Source organism: Hippoglossus stenolepis, chromosome 14 (assembly GCF_022539355.2).
Source record: "Hippoglossus stenolepis isolate QCI-W04-F060 chromosome 14, HSTE1.2, whole genome shotgun sequence".
Taxonomy (NCBI): Eukaryota; Metazoa; Chordata; class Actinopteri; order Pleuronectiformes; family Pleuronectidae; genus Hippoglossus; species Hippoglossus stenolepis.
Genome location: NC_061496.1, coordinates 1757718 through 1776437, shown reverse-complemented (window position 1 = coordinate 1776437; position 18720 = coordinate 1757718). Strand labels below are relative to the sequence as shown.

At 43.7% G+C, this 18720-nt stretch overlaps 2 protein-coding genes across 3 annotated transcripts; one reads left to right on the top strand and one right to left on the bottom strand.

Annotated features, from left to right (window-relative positions):
- Window positions 1–2854: 2854 nt before the first annotated feature.
- Window positions 2855–7754, bottom strand: LOC118121099 (interferon-induced protein with tetratricopeptide repeats 1B-like). 2 transcript variants are annotated; one of them, XM_035176760.2, is made up of 3 exons: window positions 7501–7754; window positions 5227–5288; window positions 2855–4346 (listed from the first exon to the last, which is right to left on the bottom strand). In XM_035176760.2, exons 2-3 carry the CDS (start codon window positions 5229–5231, stop codon window positions 3047–3049), a joined length of 1305 nt encoding a protein of 434 aa, XP_035032651.1. In that variant the 5' UTR covers window positions 5232–5288; window positions 7501–7754; the 3' UTR covers window positions 2855–3046. The 2 variants fall into 2 exon arrangements, with proteins under 2 accessions (XP_035032651.1, XP_035032650.1); XM_035176759.2 differs by lacking the exon at window positions 7501–7754 and having other exon boundaries at window positions 5227–5378.
- On the top strand, window positions 6485–18720 carry pomgnt1 (protein O-linked mannose N-acetylglucosaminyltransferase 1 (beta 1,2-)). Its single transcript, XM_035176758.2, has 21 exons — window positions 6485–7005; window positions 7095–7197; window positions 7669–7784; window positions 7899–7964; window positions 8166–8279; window positions 8385–8502; window positions 8684–8782; window positions 9665–9792; window positions 10008–10078; window positions 11152–11227; window positions 11348–11431; window positions 12030–12071; window positions 12353–12411; window positions 13106–13178; window positions 15140–15268; window positions 15375–15500; window positions 15988–16052; window positions 16175–16219; window positions 16316–16451; window positions 16606–16715; window positions 17248–18720. Exons 1-21 carry the CDS (start codon window positions 6886–6888, stop codon window positions 17327–17329), a joined length of 1962 nt encoding a protein of 653 aa, XP_035032649.1. The 5' UTR covers window positions 6485–6885; the 3' UTR covers window positions 17330–18720.

Sequence of the window (18720 nt, the reverse complement as noted above, 5' to 3'; positions counted from 1 at the left end):
TTTTCTGGAACTTTTCTTGCCAGTTAAATGTCTGGAAAATGTCAGAGTGAGTCCATGTGAGAGTACATCAGGAAAATGTCCTAGTGAGCGAGTGGACGTGTTGATGAGGTTTCTAACACATGACGGACGTGAAACTGGAATTATACAAATATCTCGGATGAAGAAGAGGAGCCGTACACGTAGAAGACGAAGACGTCAACTTGGAAAGACGAGGAGATTTGAGAATTTTGGGTGATAATGCTCAATGGTAGTGATTCTCAAACAACTTTCAGGGACGGCAAGAGACTCAGTTCGAATTTTATGGAATGGGAGTGATGAGCAAATACTTGTACCCCCCAGATGGAGCCTACAGGTGGATGCTGGGGGGTGGAGGGGCTGAAGCAACTGGTAGTAATACTGAGGCAGCAGTGTGAGCAAAGGGGATGATGGGAAATTTCTCTCTGCTTAAATATACAACCTGATAAGTTGGGTGTGTATTGTAGATGGTTGTGGAGGGTGAGGTCACATGATGTATGTCACATGATCGGAGCAGCGCAGCTCCAGTTGGCTGCCTGAACCGGCTCGCAGGCGTCACTTCATATTTGTACAATTTGCAGCAAAACTTGAATTTTTTTTATAATATTACAGAATTAATCCCATTACAAATGAATAAAGGACAGAGTGAAAATCCCCAGCAGTCATGGGTTTTTGGGCGCAGCTGTGAGAATTTTACACAAACTGGTTTGAAAACTGGTTCACAGGTGATATTAGCAATGGGGAAGAAATGTCTGCTGGACTGGCAGGAATCAGCTGCAAACTGGTTTGGCAGGAGAAGTCGGGATCCACTTGTCAAGTGAAAGACAAATTCACAGTTTTACAATGCAAACTATATCTTTTATTATAATAAATAATAATTATTATTATTATTTTATTGCTAATTATTTTCACGAAGTAATATTCAGATCATTCACTTTAGTATAAATAACACAATGTAAAAATATCCTTCACGGATTGAATCAATAATTAAAATCTACCTGAGCTAACTACTTATATTTATCCATATGTTGATTAATATGGACACTCCAGTGTACCTGAGATATATAATCAATAATAATACATTTTATTGATATAGCACTTTTCTCACATTAGACATAATGACATGTTGTCGTTAAGCAGACATGTCAATTAACAAAGCTGCTGTTCTATTTAGGTACTAAGCTGTAGTTAATGTGACCAGACACCGGTGTTTATCTTATGTTTGGTGTGAAAATTGGCCGCTGTGAATTAGGTTGGGCTCAGATTCCAGAGTTCAATTTTGCTGTTGTCCTCAAAATCATGATTTAGTGTCATGCCAGACTGGTTAAAAAACAATGGACATAGGATTCTCCTTCATCCTGTGTTGTGTTTTATTATGTACATAATACAAATTAGGTTGGCACACATCATTTTTAGCTTTAAAACGAAGGAAAACTTGTGCTCTGCTCAGAAATGTCACTGCTAAACATTTGGCTGTATCCCAAAGTCACACTTTTCTAACTCGCTCTAACGGTCACATTTATTAACTTTAACCGATAAAAAATATATCTGTGTGTTTGGCAAAGTCTTGGGATGGATTCTCACGGTGTTTTATTTCACAGATAAGACTTATAGTTTATGAATAAGAGCAGGTTGTTTGAGGATGTCGCCACAGCTTAGATCTGTCGCTTTCCCAGTGGGGAGAGAAGAGGTGCAGAAATCAGTGAGTGAGTTTCCATGGCAACGTGATATACACACAGAGCAGGAGGGGCCAGAGGGGGACAGTTGAACTCTTTAAGAATACAACATTCACAGCTGGTTGTCAACAATCGGATTCATTTCGGTAAGAAGATCACTTGTGAATCAGTGGTTCTGGGTTCAAGACCAAGTGAGGGCAAGAGATTTGTTTTGCTTTATACTGCTGCTGCTATTTTCAAAATAAAACCCCCCGGATAGTTACAGGATGTTACCAGGAAACCCGAAAGGAGGCTGGATTTTCAAAATATAAGCCCCCGGATAGTTACAGGATGTTACCAGGAAACCCGAAAGGAGGCTGGATTTTCAAAATATAAGCCCCCGGATAGTTACAGGATGTCAACTGGAAACCCGAAAGGAGGCTGGCACAGTCTCTCTCTCTGAACAACCTGGATCATGTTATAAACATGCAGCTTTTATAAATGTCTCTGTCGAAGCGGCAGACAGCACTAGGCACAAATTCAGAATTTCTCGAGAGGAATGTTGTAGTTGTTGATGTTCTTTAGCAACATGGCCACACCTCCTGACTCACCTCTCTTTTATCTATTTATCAGGAAGGTAGGTGGTGTCTTTCCAACCACATACTTCACATTGTTTTTGCATATGTTTGCATGAGACTACAGCCAACCCTAAGGTGTCATTATTGAAACAATAGGCCTGGTAAGATGTGCAGTTTACCCTGATCACTCACAGTTAGACTGAAACTGTTTTCTTTCCTTACCAGCTTTGCTCATTCTTACTTCCAAATCTCACAGAACAACTCGACACTGGGAAAAAAAGTTCTGTTCCCGACAGATCCCACTTTCTGCTTCTTTAGTGGGTCTGCTGCTGACTATTTTAATGCAGGTGGAAACCAGCATTAAAGTCTACCGCCACCTATATGTTGGAGTTTATACTGCTAGATTTTTATGGCATTTTCAGGAGTGCACACATTATACCTAATCTATTGGTCAAATGAATCATTTCACTTTAGTGGACATTGAAACCATTAAAACACAACTAGTAAGGACAATCAGAATTGTTCTACTGTTATAATGAGAAAAAACACGTTTGAACAACAGCTTTATTTACTTTTTCAGTAGAAGTTAGAATTTTCTGCCGCTGGTACATGTTAATGACTTTATTCCTTCATTTCCACTGATATTAATACTTTTGATGAGTTTTTCTCATCGATTGTTCACATGGAGTGGATTAAGTGTTTCAACAAAATACTTCTTTATTCTAAGTGTGAGGAATGGTCAGAGGAACACGTTGAGAAACTGTTGTATTAAACATCCCCTCTTCTTTATTAAGGCTCTTATATTTTCAGGTTTGCCAAAAACTCCCCTATTTCTGTACACATCCTGTTTCTGTTCCTGTCTCTAATCCGCTCTAGAATACTGATGCTGTTGTCACGATAGAAAGATTGTTGTGGTATCGCTGCTGCCTTCATGTGGTATTCTATCGACCTGTGGCTCTCCTTTTGTATGAAATGTAAATGTTTTGCGTAGCAGTTGTAAAGGATCTGTGCCCCTTTAGGGTCCAGGTCACTGTCCAGCAGCTCCTCGTAAATCTGCTCAGCTGCCGCCTGGCTGTGATTTGACTGTGCGTATATGGTGGCAAGAGATATTCTTCTTTTGAGTGAAGAATCGGGGTAAAGAGAAATCACCTCCCTGTAGAGACTAATCGCTCTGTCGACCATGCAGTGCTCCAGGGGACTGTCCCTGTCCAGAAGGATTTTCATTTTGTAACATACTGCCGCACATCTTTTCAGGTAGCGCTCGTCTGGATGCCTCTCCAGAGCCCCCTCCGCCAAATCAATAGCCTCATCCATGGATACGTAGATTGCGTACAGCCTTAGTAGTGGTTTGATTCCACTGTAGCTGCTAACAGGCTTTCTCAAAACCCTCTGGGCCAACGCATGAGCTTCATCTTTTACTTTTTGTCCTTTCCTGGTGCATGCCTCAAGGTAGAGAGCAGCGAGGTACAAGTTCTCTGGATCGTGATCCTTTGCAATTTTCATTTTCTCCCAGATGTCCGCCCTCAGGTTGGAGTGTTTAAAGGTGTTTGCTAACGCTAACACGTGGCTGGTCTGCCACTCCACCACATCCGGCTGCATCCGGATGGCTCTCTGGAAGTAATCAGCTGCCAGAAGCTTCTGTTCTCCGCTGAACTTCATCAGAGTCCAGGCTTTTTCAGCACAGATCTCCGGGTGCAGCCCGTCCTGCGATGGATACTCAGTCATCAGGCCGTCGATCTTTGACAGACAAGCCCGACTCTCTGCTCGTTCTCCCTGATGATGGTGCAGCCAGGCCTGGTTCCCGTAGGTCACCACCAGCCAGGGACCCTCCTCTGAGACAGTGTTTCTAATCTGCCTGAAGGCCTCCGCGGCTCTGCTGAAGAAACTCCTGGCTTCTTCAATGGACCCCAGCTGGAAGTGGACGTACCCCTGCAGGTTGTAAATGTGACCCAGCCACTTGTATCCTTCCTCTGTGCCGATGTCCTGCAGCTTGTCCCTGATACTGAAAAGTTTGGACCTGCCAGGCTCCAGATCCCAGGTGTAGTGGCACTGCAGCGCCCCCAGTCTGTCCTCCAGTGCCATGTCACTCTGAGCAGCACTGATGGAGAATGAAAATGAGGAGTATTAAATCACAGTGATATAATGAGCTCTCTGGCGTGTTGTGTTCAGGTTCATTTCATGTGGAGCAAAGAAAGAAGCAGAGGAAAGAAGAAACAGTAAAGCTGCTTTCACACCTTCACTGAAGTCGGGATATTTTCCTTCAATTTTCTGGAGCTTCTGTATGTGAGAACGCTAATGTCCAAGTCATATGGATATGTAATGAGACCTGCAGCGAGGATGATCAGCTCCTACACTATTGAATCTGACTTGTTTGCTGTGCCACATTTTAATTTGCATGATCCTGCTGCTTAGATGTGGAAGATGAACTCCAGTTCATGTGCTGATATTTTCCAGAGTTCATGTGTGAAAACATCTCAAGTGAATAAGAAGGAAGGAGTGGATGAATGAGGGTGGGAAATGTAGATTATATAAATGAAGGATGGAAGGACATCAGGAGACCAAAGGAGCTAAAAAAGGGGAGGAGGAAAATTAAGTGACAACGAATGAAGGGGAAGCAAGGGAAGAATGAAAGAGGAACAGATGAGGAAACACATCTTACAGGTGTCACGTTTATGGTTTTGTTGCTAAAGCCAACTTCAGCTTTAACAACTGTTCACTTTCTGTAAAATAAGGGAGGAAAAGAAAGTACTGGAGTAAATAAAGAGAGAAGCAAGAAATAAAGAAAAGGGGCTCAAAGGTGGGACAGGCGGAGGAAATGGAGATTAAGTAACAGGGAGAGAAAGAGAGGGTTGATGTCTCAGCAAGAGGAAAAGGAGGGAAAGACAGAAAGGACTATGGGAAAAAAGTTAAGAAAGGGAACTGAAAAGAAGGGAATAAATAGAAAATAGATACGACAATAAAACTAAGCACTGACTCACCTCATCGTCCAGCACGACTCAGAAGTTTTCTCAGTGTTTTCTGCTCTTTGTGTTCCCTGCGTCTTTGGGTGCAGCATCATAAAATCATTAATGTTCAACTTTTATGCTGCCGTGAACAGAAAAAAATGTGCTGGATTCTGACTTTTGTCTCCAGCAACATACGTCTGCAGGAGCACAGATAACCATCTCTCTAGATTTTTCCAAGACCTTCAAGGTTACATCCGTAGGACTATGATCTCTGTCCACACAAGCATTTGGGCTCTGATTCAGTTTTAATCCCCGTCCATACGAACACACCTGGAAACACATGTCACGTGACCACTCACACACACTGTACATACACGTGCCAGTGTACACAGGAAGTGTGGGAACAACATCAGGATTCCTCCACAAGTAAACAGTAATATTATTGTGAAATACACAATTTAACTGATCCACAGCTGTTAGCAAAGACAACATGGTCAGTAACACAGGCTCAAAATCAAAAACTAACTACACACAACACATGTAATAAACTACAAAAATCTGACAAATCATATAAAAAACAAGGTTTTATGTATATGTTATGATTTGGTGCTTAAAACTATTCATTAGTTTTTTGTTGCCATGTATTTTGTGAAGCACTTTGTAACCTTGTTTAAATGAGTGCTATACAAATAAAGTTATTAGTATTATTACTATAAGGTGCATGTAAATAAAGACACAGCAATCCAAAATACATACAACAGGACACAGTCTCTCATTTCTCGTTGAGTGTTTGTATCCAAGATATTTTGGCTTCATTTCTCGATAGTGGGAGGAAGTGGGGCCTCATCTCCCATCTTTATTTCCACTCTATAAGTTGTATACTGATGTTTTGTATATTTTAAATAAGATAAGATGAAGAAATCATTTATTAGTTCCACACTTGGGAAATTTGCCCATGAACTATTGTGTTGGATTTCACAGTAAATAGAGTTGAAGTTCATAATGGGTGCGTGTACTTCTACTGGGAGCAGAGCTGGTTGTACAGTCTTAATAAATAACAATATAAAGTTAATAAATACATGCATTAAAATAATAATTAAAATATTTATAATATATTGAAATAAAATGCAATAAATAATCAGAAAATGTGAAAATAAAACTCAAATTCAACCAACAGAATGAATTGGATTGTTGCAGTTTAACATGTGTACTGTAGGAGGCAGTGATGAGCTCAGCACTGTTGATGCTACAACAAACCACAGGAGAAGAAGAAGGAGGAGGGGCTTAGTGACGTGTTATTGTCTGCGACAGAACAGCCGTGAGTCGTCGCACAGAGGTGTAGCATGTAGCATGTAGCAGCGGGTTGACAGCAGCTCTACCGGGTTTCTCTCTGAGCTGTGACATTTAACGGCTCGTGTCCGGATCATTGAGAACTCGTGACAACCGGAAACGGAAGTGCAAGTCGCTCCGAGTCTCCCAGACACCGGCAGTTAGCTCTCGTTAGCTAAACCCGGTCGTTAGCTCCCGCTGCTGCCGCTGCGGTGGACGGGCTGTTTGTGGGTCTTCAGCCGGCGATGTGACGGTCCCCCCCCCTCCGTGTCCCCCCGTGTCCCCGGAGCTGTGCATGTCCCGGCCTCCTCCCGCAGGTGGAGGAGGGCAGGCGGAGGGTCCGCTGAGCTCAGTGTCGGGAGGATGGAGACCTGGACCCCCAACCCGCGAGCCAAGCCCTTCGTCCCGCGGCAACAGAGGAGCCTGTACCTCACCTGGAAATACAAACTGACCAACAAGAGGACGATCCGGCGCTTCTGCCAGGTCAGTGGGAGACACGCCTGGGGGGGGGGGTCCTGATGCTAAATGAAGGGATCACATTTCAAACAGGAGCCTGCATGCTGTGTCCTCAGGCCGCCGCTGTGCTGTTTCTGCTCATCACCGTCATCGTCAACATTAAACTGATCCTGGACACGAGACGAGTCGCGAGCGAAGATGCAGCTGCTCAAGAATATGGTGAGAAACGAGTTCAGGACTCATCAGTGAACTGGGAGGTTTAAAACGTCTCTATCGTCTGTGTCGCTCTCAGGGTTATTATCTGTTGCTTCTGCCCAGCTGCATCTCCCCCCCCCCCTTTCATTATCTACAGTTAATTGGATAGAGAAGTTGTTAAGCTTTTTGTTTCTCTGTTTTGCTAAACATTATCTTATCATTTTCAAACAGTCAACAAACGGAACCCATAAGTCAGTCAGTGTTGATGTGGTCGAGCTCTGCCACTAATGAATGTATGCATATCAAACACTGCATTACTCCTCTCACCTTTTTCAGGCTTCACTAAGTCCAACCAAACCCGATGAGACCGATTACCGAGACGTCTTTAGCTTTGCTAGTTGTTCGTTATCATCAAACACGCGTTGTGTAGCCAATCCACACACCTGGAAACGTCTTGCCTGCCGAGAACCTAATTCTGGCCTTGTGCTCCTGTAGAGGACGCTGTACCCAACATGGAGACGCCACGCCGACCGGCGAGCGGACGCAAGATCCTGGACATCGAGGTGTACTCCAGCCGCTCCAAGGTCTACGTGGCGGTGGATGGAACCACGGTGAGTTTGATTGATTGTCTGACATGATCATGAAACTAATTTTAAATCAATAAATCAGGTTGGTTGAAGCTGCGTCTGTTATGTGCAGGTAAAACATGTGTTTGTCGCCTGCAGGTTCTGGAGGACGACATGCGGGAACAAGGCAGAGGAATCCACGTGATCGTTCTCAACCAGGCAACTGTTAGTATCTTCTGCTTTAACTTTTCTTCACATTAAATGTCAACAAATAACTTTTTCATGGATCGAAGGCTAAAAAACTTTGGGAACATCTGCTCTGTGGAGGAAAAGAAAAAAACGTGTAACCAAACTTTCTAATGCAAATGGTTTATAATCTGAAAGCTGCGATGACTCAGTCACTGTCTGTTGCCGTTTGTCTCTCAGGGTCACGTCATGGCCAAGAGGATATTTGACACCTACTCGCCTCACGAGGATGAAGCCATGATCCTCTTCCTCAACATGGTGACCCGAGGCCGAGTTCTCATCTTCACTATAAAGGTCAGCCGCCGCCGCCGCTGCTGCTGTTCCACTGAAGAACCAGTCTGGTGACAAACAAAGAACATTAATGAGGGAGTGAGGACTCGTTTGTTTTTTCATCTGCAGGACGAGGGCACGTTCCACCTGAAGGAAGCTGCTAAGAACCTGCTGAAGAGTCTCGGCAGTCAGGCGGCGCTCATCCTCAGCTGGAGGGACATGTGGACGCTGGTGGTGAAGAAAGGAGGTAGATCTACTTTTCCACATATCGTCGACAAGAAAAAAAACTGAATAAAGGCACAGTGAAGCCGGACAAGCCTGCAATAAGTTTGACCCTATTATTACTTTAATCAGCCCATTAAACCTGCTTCATCAGATGATCCATTGGGACCTGCTGGTTGAGAATTATTGTGTTTTTGTGTGTCCAGGTCAAGTTTACGGAGAGAAGCACTCCAAGTCCCCGGCTCTGTCCACCTGGGGAGACCCGGTGCTGCTGAAGACCGAGGTGCAGCTCACAGCCTCTGAAGGTGAGATACAGTTGTAAATGTGTTTTTGGTTTTAAAGTCGGTGGCTGTTTTCACAGCTGCACTGAAGTTCGGACATGTTTCAGAACATTTCTGGAGGTTCTTTATGTGAGAAGGCAAGTCCTGCAGCCCCCGAATAAAACATCTGTAAAATCCTTCAAATGGAGCCCATGTGAGAAAACAGCAGGACAATGTGTGGAAGCTTCCCAGTGAGCGAGTGGACGTGTTGATGAGGTTTCTAACGTGAAACTGGAAGAACACAAACATCTCAGGATGAAGAAGAGGAGCCGTACACGTAGAAGACGAAGACGTCAACGTGGAAACACGAGGAGGTTCCAGATCTTTTGGTGCTGAGGGCCGACGCCGGTGTGGATGAGCAGTAAACAACAACACTGATCTTTCCACAGCAGAGTTTATACGTCATGCCCCGCCTCCTGCTGCTCTACAGGCTCCGCCCCTCGCCTGGTTGTTCCCCACATGTTCCCGTTGTTGTGAACGAGTCGGACCCGGGGCCTGTACTACGAAGCGAGTTCAACATACCCTGGATATCTCGCCAAGATCTGGCTGAACTTAACCTAACAAACGCAGTCGGAGCAGGTTAGCCGTTCAGCATAAGTTACCATGGTGATTCACCCCGATAAGAAGGGAACGAGCTGCGTAGGACTGAAAACCCTGAAGTAAACCAGATAACCACAAATTCTACTCTGTAGTACAGGCCCCTGGATAATCTCCTGCTGCGTTCTGCATATGTGAAAGACGCGCCTCAATACAGCTTGATTGACCCTTTGATGGCTACAACTGGAGCAAAACGTTGGATGTTCAGATCAGAGTTGTAAAGCACGTGTTGTGAACTATGTGTTACTGATGTGTTCCTCCGTCCTGCAGAGGCAGAGTGTCATTGGGCCGGCACTGAGCTGAACAGGAGGAGGAAGCTCTTCTGCAGCAAAGTGGAAGGATACGGCAGCATCTGCAGCTGCAAGGACCCGGCACCCATTGAGTTCAACCCCGACCCTGTAAGATGCACAATGAGACTTTTCACTGTTTGGTTGATTTCACTGCTTTTACAGTGAGTGAGAACAATCCTAGTTTTAAACAGCGATTCACTACGACTTTAAATCTTCCTATATAATGCAATTTGAATTTAGATAATTTATTATTTTTAATATTCAAATTTTATTCTTATACTCCTTTTCAGTTTAGACTCACTTTGTTTTCGTTCTCCCTCCAGTTCCCCAACAGCAACGTCTTGAGTGTCCCTGTGGCCGTGATCGCAGGGAACAGACCCAACTATCTCTACCGGTAAGATCGTAACACTCACCGCACACCGGCTCTAAACGATGTTCATGCTTTATTTGTTCTTTTCTGTGAAAACATTTGATAAAGAAACTTTCAGAAAGTCAAATCAAGGGATTTGTGTTTCAGCCGCTTGGTCCTTTGAACCTCTGGTAGTTTGTAGGAGTTTTTGCTCTTTTCACATTTCTACTCGCGGAGACAGATTTTTACTGAAAATATAAAATCCTGCATGAAATCAACTATCATGGCTGGAAGTAGAAAAACTCAAATAAATCGATTGTGGCGGTAAACACAGTTGTAATGCCATCAATCATTCAAACGAAAGAAAGATAATAAGGTAAAAAAGATTTTATCTATCGTTCATAGAAGAAATTCTAAATTAACAGTAACAAGGGGGAAATGTCGTAAGAAATTAAAAACAAAAGAACAGAATCTCAAATTACTAAGGAAGTACAGATACATGATGAGGCTTTTTTATAAATATGCAATATAAAGATAAAAATGTGTAATTGACAAACACACTTCATTGATTTTCTCTTTAATTTTGCAAACAGTGAAAAAATTAATCAATTTATATTCAGTATTTCCCATGTGCCCACACCTGTCACCAGTAATAAACCAGTTCCACATATTTTAGAGATGCAGTAACAACACAACATAAGATACGTTTCAAAAGAGACGTGTAGAATAAATCAATTCTTCATTATTGATATCAATGTAAGTCTTTGATTTTTACTCATCCGTGAAAGAAACATTTGTTCTTATTTGTTATTTATAGATAAACTGCATTTCTGCATCTGAGCTTTACTCTCAAACAAAAGCAGTTAAACGGGACCAACCGGCAGTAAATCCTCCTGTTAGTGAATTAGTTGCTGCGTTTTAAATGGATGGTTGAGAAAATGACCTTGTTGATGAGCTGAGAGCAGCAATAAGATGCTGTCGTCAAAGCAGAAGAAAGATGGTGGCCCCTCCCCTCTTGTGGAATTAGAACAAATCATAACGTCAGTGACACAGAAACAAATGAGTCGTTCCTCTGTTGGGCTTTGAACCAGATTACATTCAGCCGTGGTGTTTTTCAGAATGCTGAGGTCACTTCTCTCAGCTCACGGTGTCAACCCACAGATGATCACCGTCTTCATCGATGGATATTATGAGGTAATAGTTTTGTTTCCTGTTTGACGGTGAGGTTTAGATTTACATTTCGTGCGGTTCAGTTGCAAGTTTCTTTCAACATTTTAAAGTAAATGAAGGCTGTGTTGTTTGTGTGTGTCTCAGGAGCCCATGGATGTTGTCGAGCTGTTTGGACTGAAAGGAGTTCAACACACACCCATCAGCATCAAGAACGCCAGAGTATCACAGGTGAACCTTTCACGCCTTCACAAGGGACAACTCCAGATTTTATATTTTCCACTTTATCACCTGTTCTGTCATGAAACTACTTCAGGCTGATTTTAAAGTTTTCAGCCTCGAGTCATTAAAGTAACTGAGGCTACGTCCACACCCATGTTTTTATTTTATAACCAAAATGATTGTTTGAGCTTTGTATTTGAAAATTTCCGTCCATTACGACTCGCCTGAAAACACACGTGTTGATGAGGTTTCTAACACGTGACGGACGTGAAGCCATTTGTGATATTATGAGAAGTGTCGTAAATTCAGATTGTGATGAAACTGCAGCTGCCACAGTCTCTGTAATTCATGAGAAACGCTGTGTTACCGGTCAAAGGGTCATAACTGATGAGATCGAGTCGACTGTTATTGTTTTCAAAAGTTTCCATTTCTGTCAGTCCAGAAGTCCCCGAAAACTAAAACATGTCCATCGGTGTTTGGACAAGTCTTTGAGGGGCTTGAGAACGAGGGAGCGGTGTAGATGCCAGGCGAGAAAGGGATTCTAGTTCTAAAACCAAAGTGTGGATCTGAGATCTGAAGCATCTTTTGTCTCTTCTCTCTGTCGCAGCACTACAAGGCCAGTCTGACTGCAACCTTCAACCTTCACCCAGTGAGTCGCTCTCCCTCAGGTTTTAAAGACTAACGAGGAAGAGATACTGATGCTCGTCATGTTGAGCTGTAACATGTGTTTGATATTTAACTGAATGAAGCTCAGCATTTCAATATCAAACTTTTAAAATGAGGCTGTTTTTCTAGCTCTTTAACGACAGCTTTTTGACTTTATCGTTTTATCATCTATTAATTACTTATAAGGATCATGTATCAGTTTTCTTGTGAGCTTCAGTAAATATTAAAATTAGCACTGACGCAGCATGTGTATGTTTTTATCAGGAGGCGAATTACGCCATTGTTCTGGAAGAAGACCTGGACGTCTCCATCGACTTCTTCAGGTATATTTCTCCACTTTTCACAACTGTAACTGATGAATTCACAGAAAAGGAATCAATTCATTGTCTATTGTCTCATTATTCAAGACAAAACCACTGACGTTTGTGGACAGACGGTTCTCAAATGTGAAGACTTTGGACTCAGTTTGATATTTTACCCTCCCTGCTGCAGGAGTCACCCCTAGATGGCAGTAGATCCACAGTGTTAGAGGTTTCAGATCTCTTTTGTTGTGTTGTTGTGTGTTTGCTGCTGTAAAAGCTGCAGCTCTGAGCCTCTAATAAACAAGCATCAGACAGGTTTTTATTTCATGTTCACAGCTGTACACCAAAGCTTTTCCACCACGCGAGTCCTCATAACGTCGACAGCTCCTCTGGTTCAGGAAGCCGGGGATCATGGGTAATGTCCACTGTTCAGTTGTGTCTCAGTTCAGGGAGTGGGACTACACCTTCAGAGCCACGTGTGGCTGAAGAGGGCGCTGTTGCTCAATAGTGTTGCTTTAAGTTTCCTGCACTCAACAAACCTTTCTATCTTCACTCATCCAAAAACTGCTCCTATCATTTAAAAAAGTTATTTCAAGTATTAATCGGTCCTGGAGTTTACGATCACGGTCCTTTTACTATAAAAGACAATTGTTGTTGTTGACATTGATGCAGCAGTTTGTGTCTGTTCTCACATCCCTGTTTGTTTTTCTTGCAGTTTTCTGAGTCAGACCGTCCACCTGCTGGATGAGGACGACAGTCTGTACTGCATCTCCGCCTGGAACGACCAGGTGAGTGCAGACTGCTTCACCTGCTTCACCTGCTTCACCTCCTTCACCTGCTTCACCTCCTTCACCTGCTTCACCTGCTTCACCTCCTTACCTGCTTCACCTGCTTCACCTGCTTCACCTCCTTCACCTGCTTCACCTGCTTCACCTGCTTCACCTCCTTCACCTCCTTCAACTCTTCACCTGCTTCACCTGCTTCACCTCCTTCACCTGCTTCCCACCCCTTCACCTGCTTCACCTCCTTCACCTGCTTCACCTGCTTCACCTCCCCTCACCTGTCACCTGCTTCACCTCCTTCACCTGCTTCACCTCCTTCACCTGCTTCACCTGCTTCACCTCCTTCACCTGCTTCACCTCCTTCACCTGCTTCACCTGCTTCACCTCCTTCACCTGCTTCACCTCCTTCACCTCCTTCACCTCCTTCACCTGCTTCACCTCCTTCACCTCTTCACCTCCTTCACCTGCTTCACCTGCTTCACCTCCTTCACCTCCTTCACCTGCTTCACCTCCTCACCTCCTTCACCTGCTTCACCTGCTTCACCTGCTTCACCTCCTTCACCTGCTTCACCTCCTTCACCTGCTTCACCTGCTTCACCTCCTTCACCTGCTTCACCTCCTTCACCTCCCCTGCTTCACCTGCTTCACCTCCTTCACCTCCTTCACCTGCTTCACCTCCTTCACCTGCTTCACCTCCTTCACCTCCTTCACCTGCTTCACCTCCTTCACCTGCTTCACCTGCTTCACCTCCTTCACCTCCTTCACCTGCTTCACCTCCTTCACCTGCTTCACCTCCTTCACCTGCTTCACCTGCTTCACCTCCTTCACCTCCTTCACCTGCTTCACCTCCTTCACCTGCTTCACCTGCTTCACCTGCTTCACCTCCTTCACCTGCTTCACCTGCTTCACCTCCTTCACCTCCTTCACCTGCTTCACCTCCTTCACCTGCTTCACCTGCTTCACCTGCTTCACCTCCTTCACCTCCTTCACCTGCTTCACCTCCTTCACCTCCTTCACCTGCTTCACCTGCTTCACCTCCTTCACCTGCTTCACCCCTTCACCTGCTTCACCTGCTTCACCTCCTTCACCTCCTTCACCTCCTTCACCTGCTTCACCTGCTTCACCCTCACCTCCTTCACCTGCTTCACCTGCTTCACCTCCTTCACCTGCTTCACCTCCTTCACCTCCTTCACCTGCTTCACCTCCTTCACCTGCTTCACCTGCTTCACCTCCTTCACCTGCTTCACCTCCTTCACCTGCTTCCCTCCTTCACCTGCTTCACCTCCTTCACCTGCTTCACCTGCTTCACCTCCTTCACCTCTTCACCTGCTTCCCTCACCTCCCTGCTCCCTCCTTCACCTGCTTCACCTCTTCTCTTCACCTCCTTCACCTGCTTCTGCTTACCTCCTACCTCCTTCACCTGCTTCACTCCTTCACCTGCTTCACCTGTTCACCCTCCTCTTCACCTCCTTCACCTGCACCTCCTTCACCTGCTTCACCTGCTTCACCTGCTTCACCCGGCCTCCTCCTCTTCTTCATGTTTTAGACTCGCAGCCTCGTTCACACTAAATCTCTGTTGTTGGTTGTAATTACGCGATTATTTACAGGACTTTAGTTTCATCCACCTGTAAATGAATAAGTAAGAACCTCAGTCATGGTTTCAAAAGCAGCATCAGGTGGAGAAATGATTGTGTTACAGTTGAAATGTGGGTTTGAGGGTGTTTAGCTGTTAGCAGTTGTGTAGCTGACGTCTGAATGTCTGAACACAAGCGTCTTGAACAATAGAGTATGTGATGAGCTGACTTATCGGTTTTCTTTTTCCCCAGAGGGTGAAACCTAACATTGTCCACAGAGGGGGCAGCACAGGATGCTTTTCTTCTTCTGTTTTTAAATAAAGAGCAGTCTTTTTCCTGAAGACACGCATCACTGAGGGCTTCTGTTGTTGTTGTTGTTGTTGTTGTTTTCAGGGCTACGAACACACAGCGGAGGACCCGGCTCTGCTCTACAGAGTGGAGAGCATGCCCGGCCTCGGCTGGGTGCTGAAGAAAAGCCTCTACAAGGATGAACTGGAGCCAAAATGGCCGACACCTGAGAAGGTGCAGAATTTATCTTTAAATAAAGAGCTTCTCCGTGTTTTTCATTAGCTGTGTGTGAGTTTGTGTGGAAGTTGATATGAACTGTGTGTGTGTTTGTGTCTTGCAGCTGTGGGACTGGGATATGTGGATGCGGATGCCGGAGCAGAGGAAAGGCCGAGAGTGCATCATCCCTGACGTGTCCCGCTCCTACCACTTCGGCATCATCGGCCTCAACATGAACGGATACTTCCACGTAAGCACGAAAAGAAAAGTGTAAAGTCTCAATAATTTCAGAAAAACCATAAATCTTTTTATAATGAAAACAATATATTTAAGCTGAGCTCAGACTACTGGAATCTTTAGACCGATTTTATTCAGATTCTGCAACTGAGAATCTGAGGAGAAATCTGTTCTGGAACCTTGGCTGAAGTACTTTCAGATTTGAAGCACAACAACAACGAGCCCAGTAGAAGTGTTAATAACAACATATGACAGTCAACATCCAGGTTCACTGATCTTAATCGTGAGTTCAGTCGTGTTATAGGCTGAGTTTTGATTTGCTTAATCTCAACATTCATGGTGAAATTCTCTCTGAAGATATTTACTTTTCTCAGCTGAACATGACGCGGACATATCTTCTTCTTCTTGTTGTAAAATCAGGGGATTTTATTTATTTCTGATTTGTTTCTCGTCCGTTTGCCTGATTGTGTTGTTCTCTCTGCGTCTTCTCTGTCGTACAGGAGGTTTATTTTAAGAAACACAAGTTCAACACTGTTCCCAACGTGCAGCTGAAGAACATTGACGGGTGTGTACGTGCAGGATGTGGACTCATGCTGGTTTTTCACACCATGAGCTCTCGAATATTATCTGAAAACTAATTTAAACAGTAAAAGTCCTAATGGTTTTTTTTCCCCTTTTTCTTCACAGCTTAAAGAAAGATGCGTATGAAGTGGAAATCCTGAATCTGTTGAAGTGAGAGAGACTTAATGTTCTGAGTCTGTAGATGTTTACGATTGATTAAAAAACTGCAGTAATGGAGGATGTTTGTAATTGTGTGTGTGATTTCAGGGAGGCGGAGGTGCTGGACCACACTAAGAACCCGTGCGAGGACTCGTTCCTTCCGGACTCTGAGGGGAAGGTCTACGTCATGTTCATTAAGATGGAGTCGGAGACGGACACGTCCACGTGGACCGAACTAGCCAAGGTACACGCTCCTGGTGGTCGGGATGTTTCACGGTTTGAATGAAGAGCTGTGTTGTTGCAGTGTAAATTATAGATTTATTCAGACATGTTTCGTGCTGATGAGATTAATCCTCGTAAGGAACCGGATGATGTAGAACGTTCTGTCGTCTGTTCAGTGCCTCCATGTTTGGGACCTGGATGTACGAGGAAACCACAGAGGCATGTGGCGGCTCTTCAGGAAAAGGAATCATGTCCTGGTGGTGGCCGTGCCGATCTCTCCATACTCGTGAGTAACGCTTTCATTATACTGCCCGAACACATCCGGGACTGCACCGACCGTACCATGTTCAAAACTCTAATCAAAACTCACCTTTTTAGAATTTCTTTTAATGATATGTGCTCTATGTTTATATTGTGCTACTTTTTATGCTAAACTTTTAATGTTGTAAACTGTCTTTGAGTATCATGAAAAGCACTCTATAAATAAAATGTATTATTATTATTATTATTATTATTATTATTAGATACCAACTCTTTAAAATAAAAGTGTGTGATTAATAAGCTCATTGGGTTAATTTGCTGTTGAAGATAATTGTGTCTGTTGACGTTAGCTTAGCATCTTCACTAGCATCCGTCACAACAACAAATGGCTCGAGGCCCAAACCAAAAACACTCTGTACAAATATACATGTCTGTTACACCGATGGTAACAAATAACCATAACAAGCCCCTCCCCTCAGCACCAAATACAAGTGTGTCCCAATCTCACGATCTTCCTGTCCACTGTCTGTCTCTGTCCGTCTTTCTGTCACCACCAGTGTGAAGAAACCAGCCAGTGTCACCCCCATTCACTTAGAGCCTCCGCCCAAAGAAGAGGGAGCACCGGTGGAGCAGATGTAGACACACAAACACACACTAACACACACAACACACACTCCAGCCTGGGCCTTAACACTTCTTCTTCTTCTCTCCACTGAACCACCTGCGAGCCACAACTACAGAAACTGACTTTCTCTCAGTGTTGAACTTCTGCACAAGAGGACACTGGGAAATGGAGTCCTATATTTTCAACTTTTTTCTTTCTTTTTTTTAAACAAAGAGGGATTAACACTACAAACTGCACAACCCGTGCTCCATGGCTCAAGGGGGAGCGTCAACACTGAACCAGTCTTCGTGAAACTTGACTTTACAACCAAAATATGACTGTTTTTCTCTGTTTCCGTGACAACAAGGTTGTACGGCGCAGGGTTTGATTTTAGTTCAAGAATTTGTAACTTTATAAAACGAACGGTACAAATGAGACAAACCCACTCACGAGTTTCTCAGTTTGTGTTTGTCCATCTTGTACATGTGTTATAACTTATCTCTATTTATTTTACGTCAGTCCGAACAACTTCAGTGGTTTATTTGCCTTTTTTAAAAAGAAAATCCACTTTTATCGAGATCAGTGAGTTTTTTAAGAGCCTAACGTTTACAGATGATGAAATAATAATAATGTACATACCTGCCTATATATATATTTTTGGATGAAATATTCAAAGGATCAACATATTTTTCAGCATTAGATTTTGCGTTTGAGTGAAAGATAACAGCCCTGTGGGTTTGTGTGATAGTTGAAGGTCAGTTTGCCTCGGATCAAACTTTGTGAGGAAACTCGGAGACGTGAGGAAACATTAACACAGCAGAAAGAGAAATGCTCCGATTAATGATGTGTTATCACAAAACTGATTTATTCAGTTTTAAACAGCCGTCAACAAAATGCTTCATGTGAGGAGTTTCCAATTTAAAGTCAACCTGCTTTACGAAGACATTATAGTGTTGAAACTATTTTATTCATTACGTTTTTACTGCAGCTCCATCTCAGTACGATGTTGTGTAACTACGACGAAATGAATGCCTGTGAATCTTTCTTTTAATTCTGTTTTTAATGCAGCTCGATCAGTATTAGTAAGAACCGCTGTTTGATTTTTGAATTGTCCTGGTCAATCGTTAACCGCTCATTCAGTGAGTTGACTTATTTCATCAATATTCGTGTTCTGGAAGTGAAGAAACGGAATCGCTGTGTTTTCCTGTTCACTGTCGTGGTTCATGTGCTTTTCTCTGTTGAGAGGGAAACCAAGTCATTGTCTCCTCAGTGTCACAGCTCCTTCTGTTTGATGCATCATTTTAAAATACTGAACACGTGAGCGAGGCTGACGATCCGTGGACAAACTGTACGTTTAAGAGTTTGACGTGTGTGAGTTTCCTTAACTTTTATCATGGAGCTGAATAAAGTTGTGTTTCTATTTAAA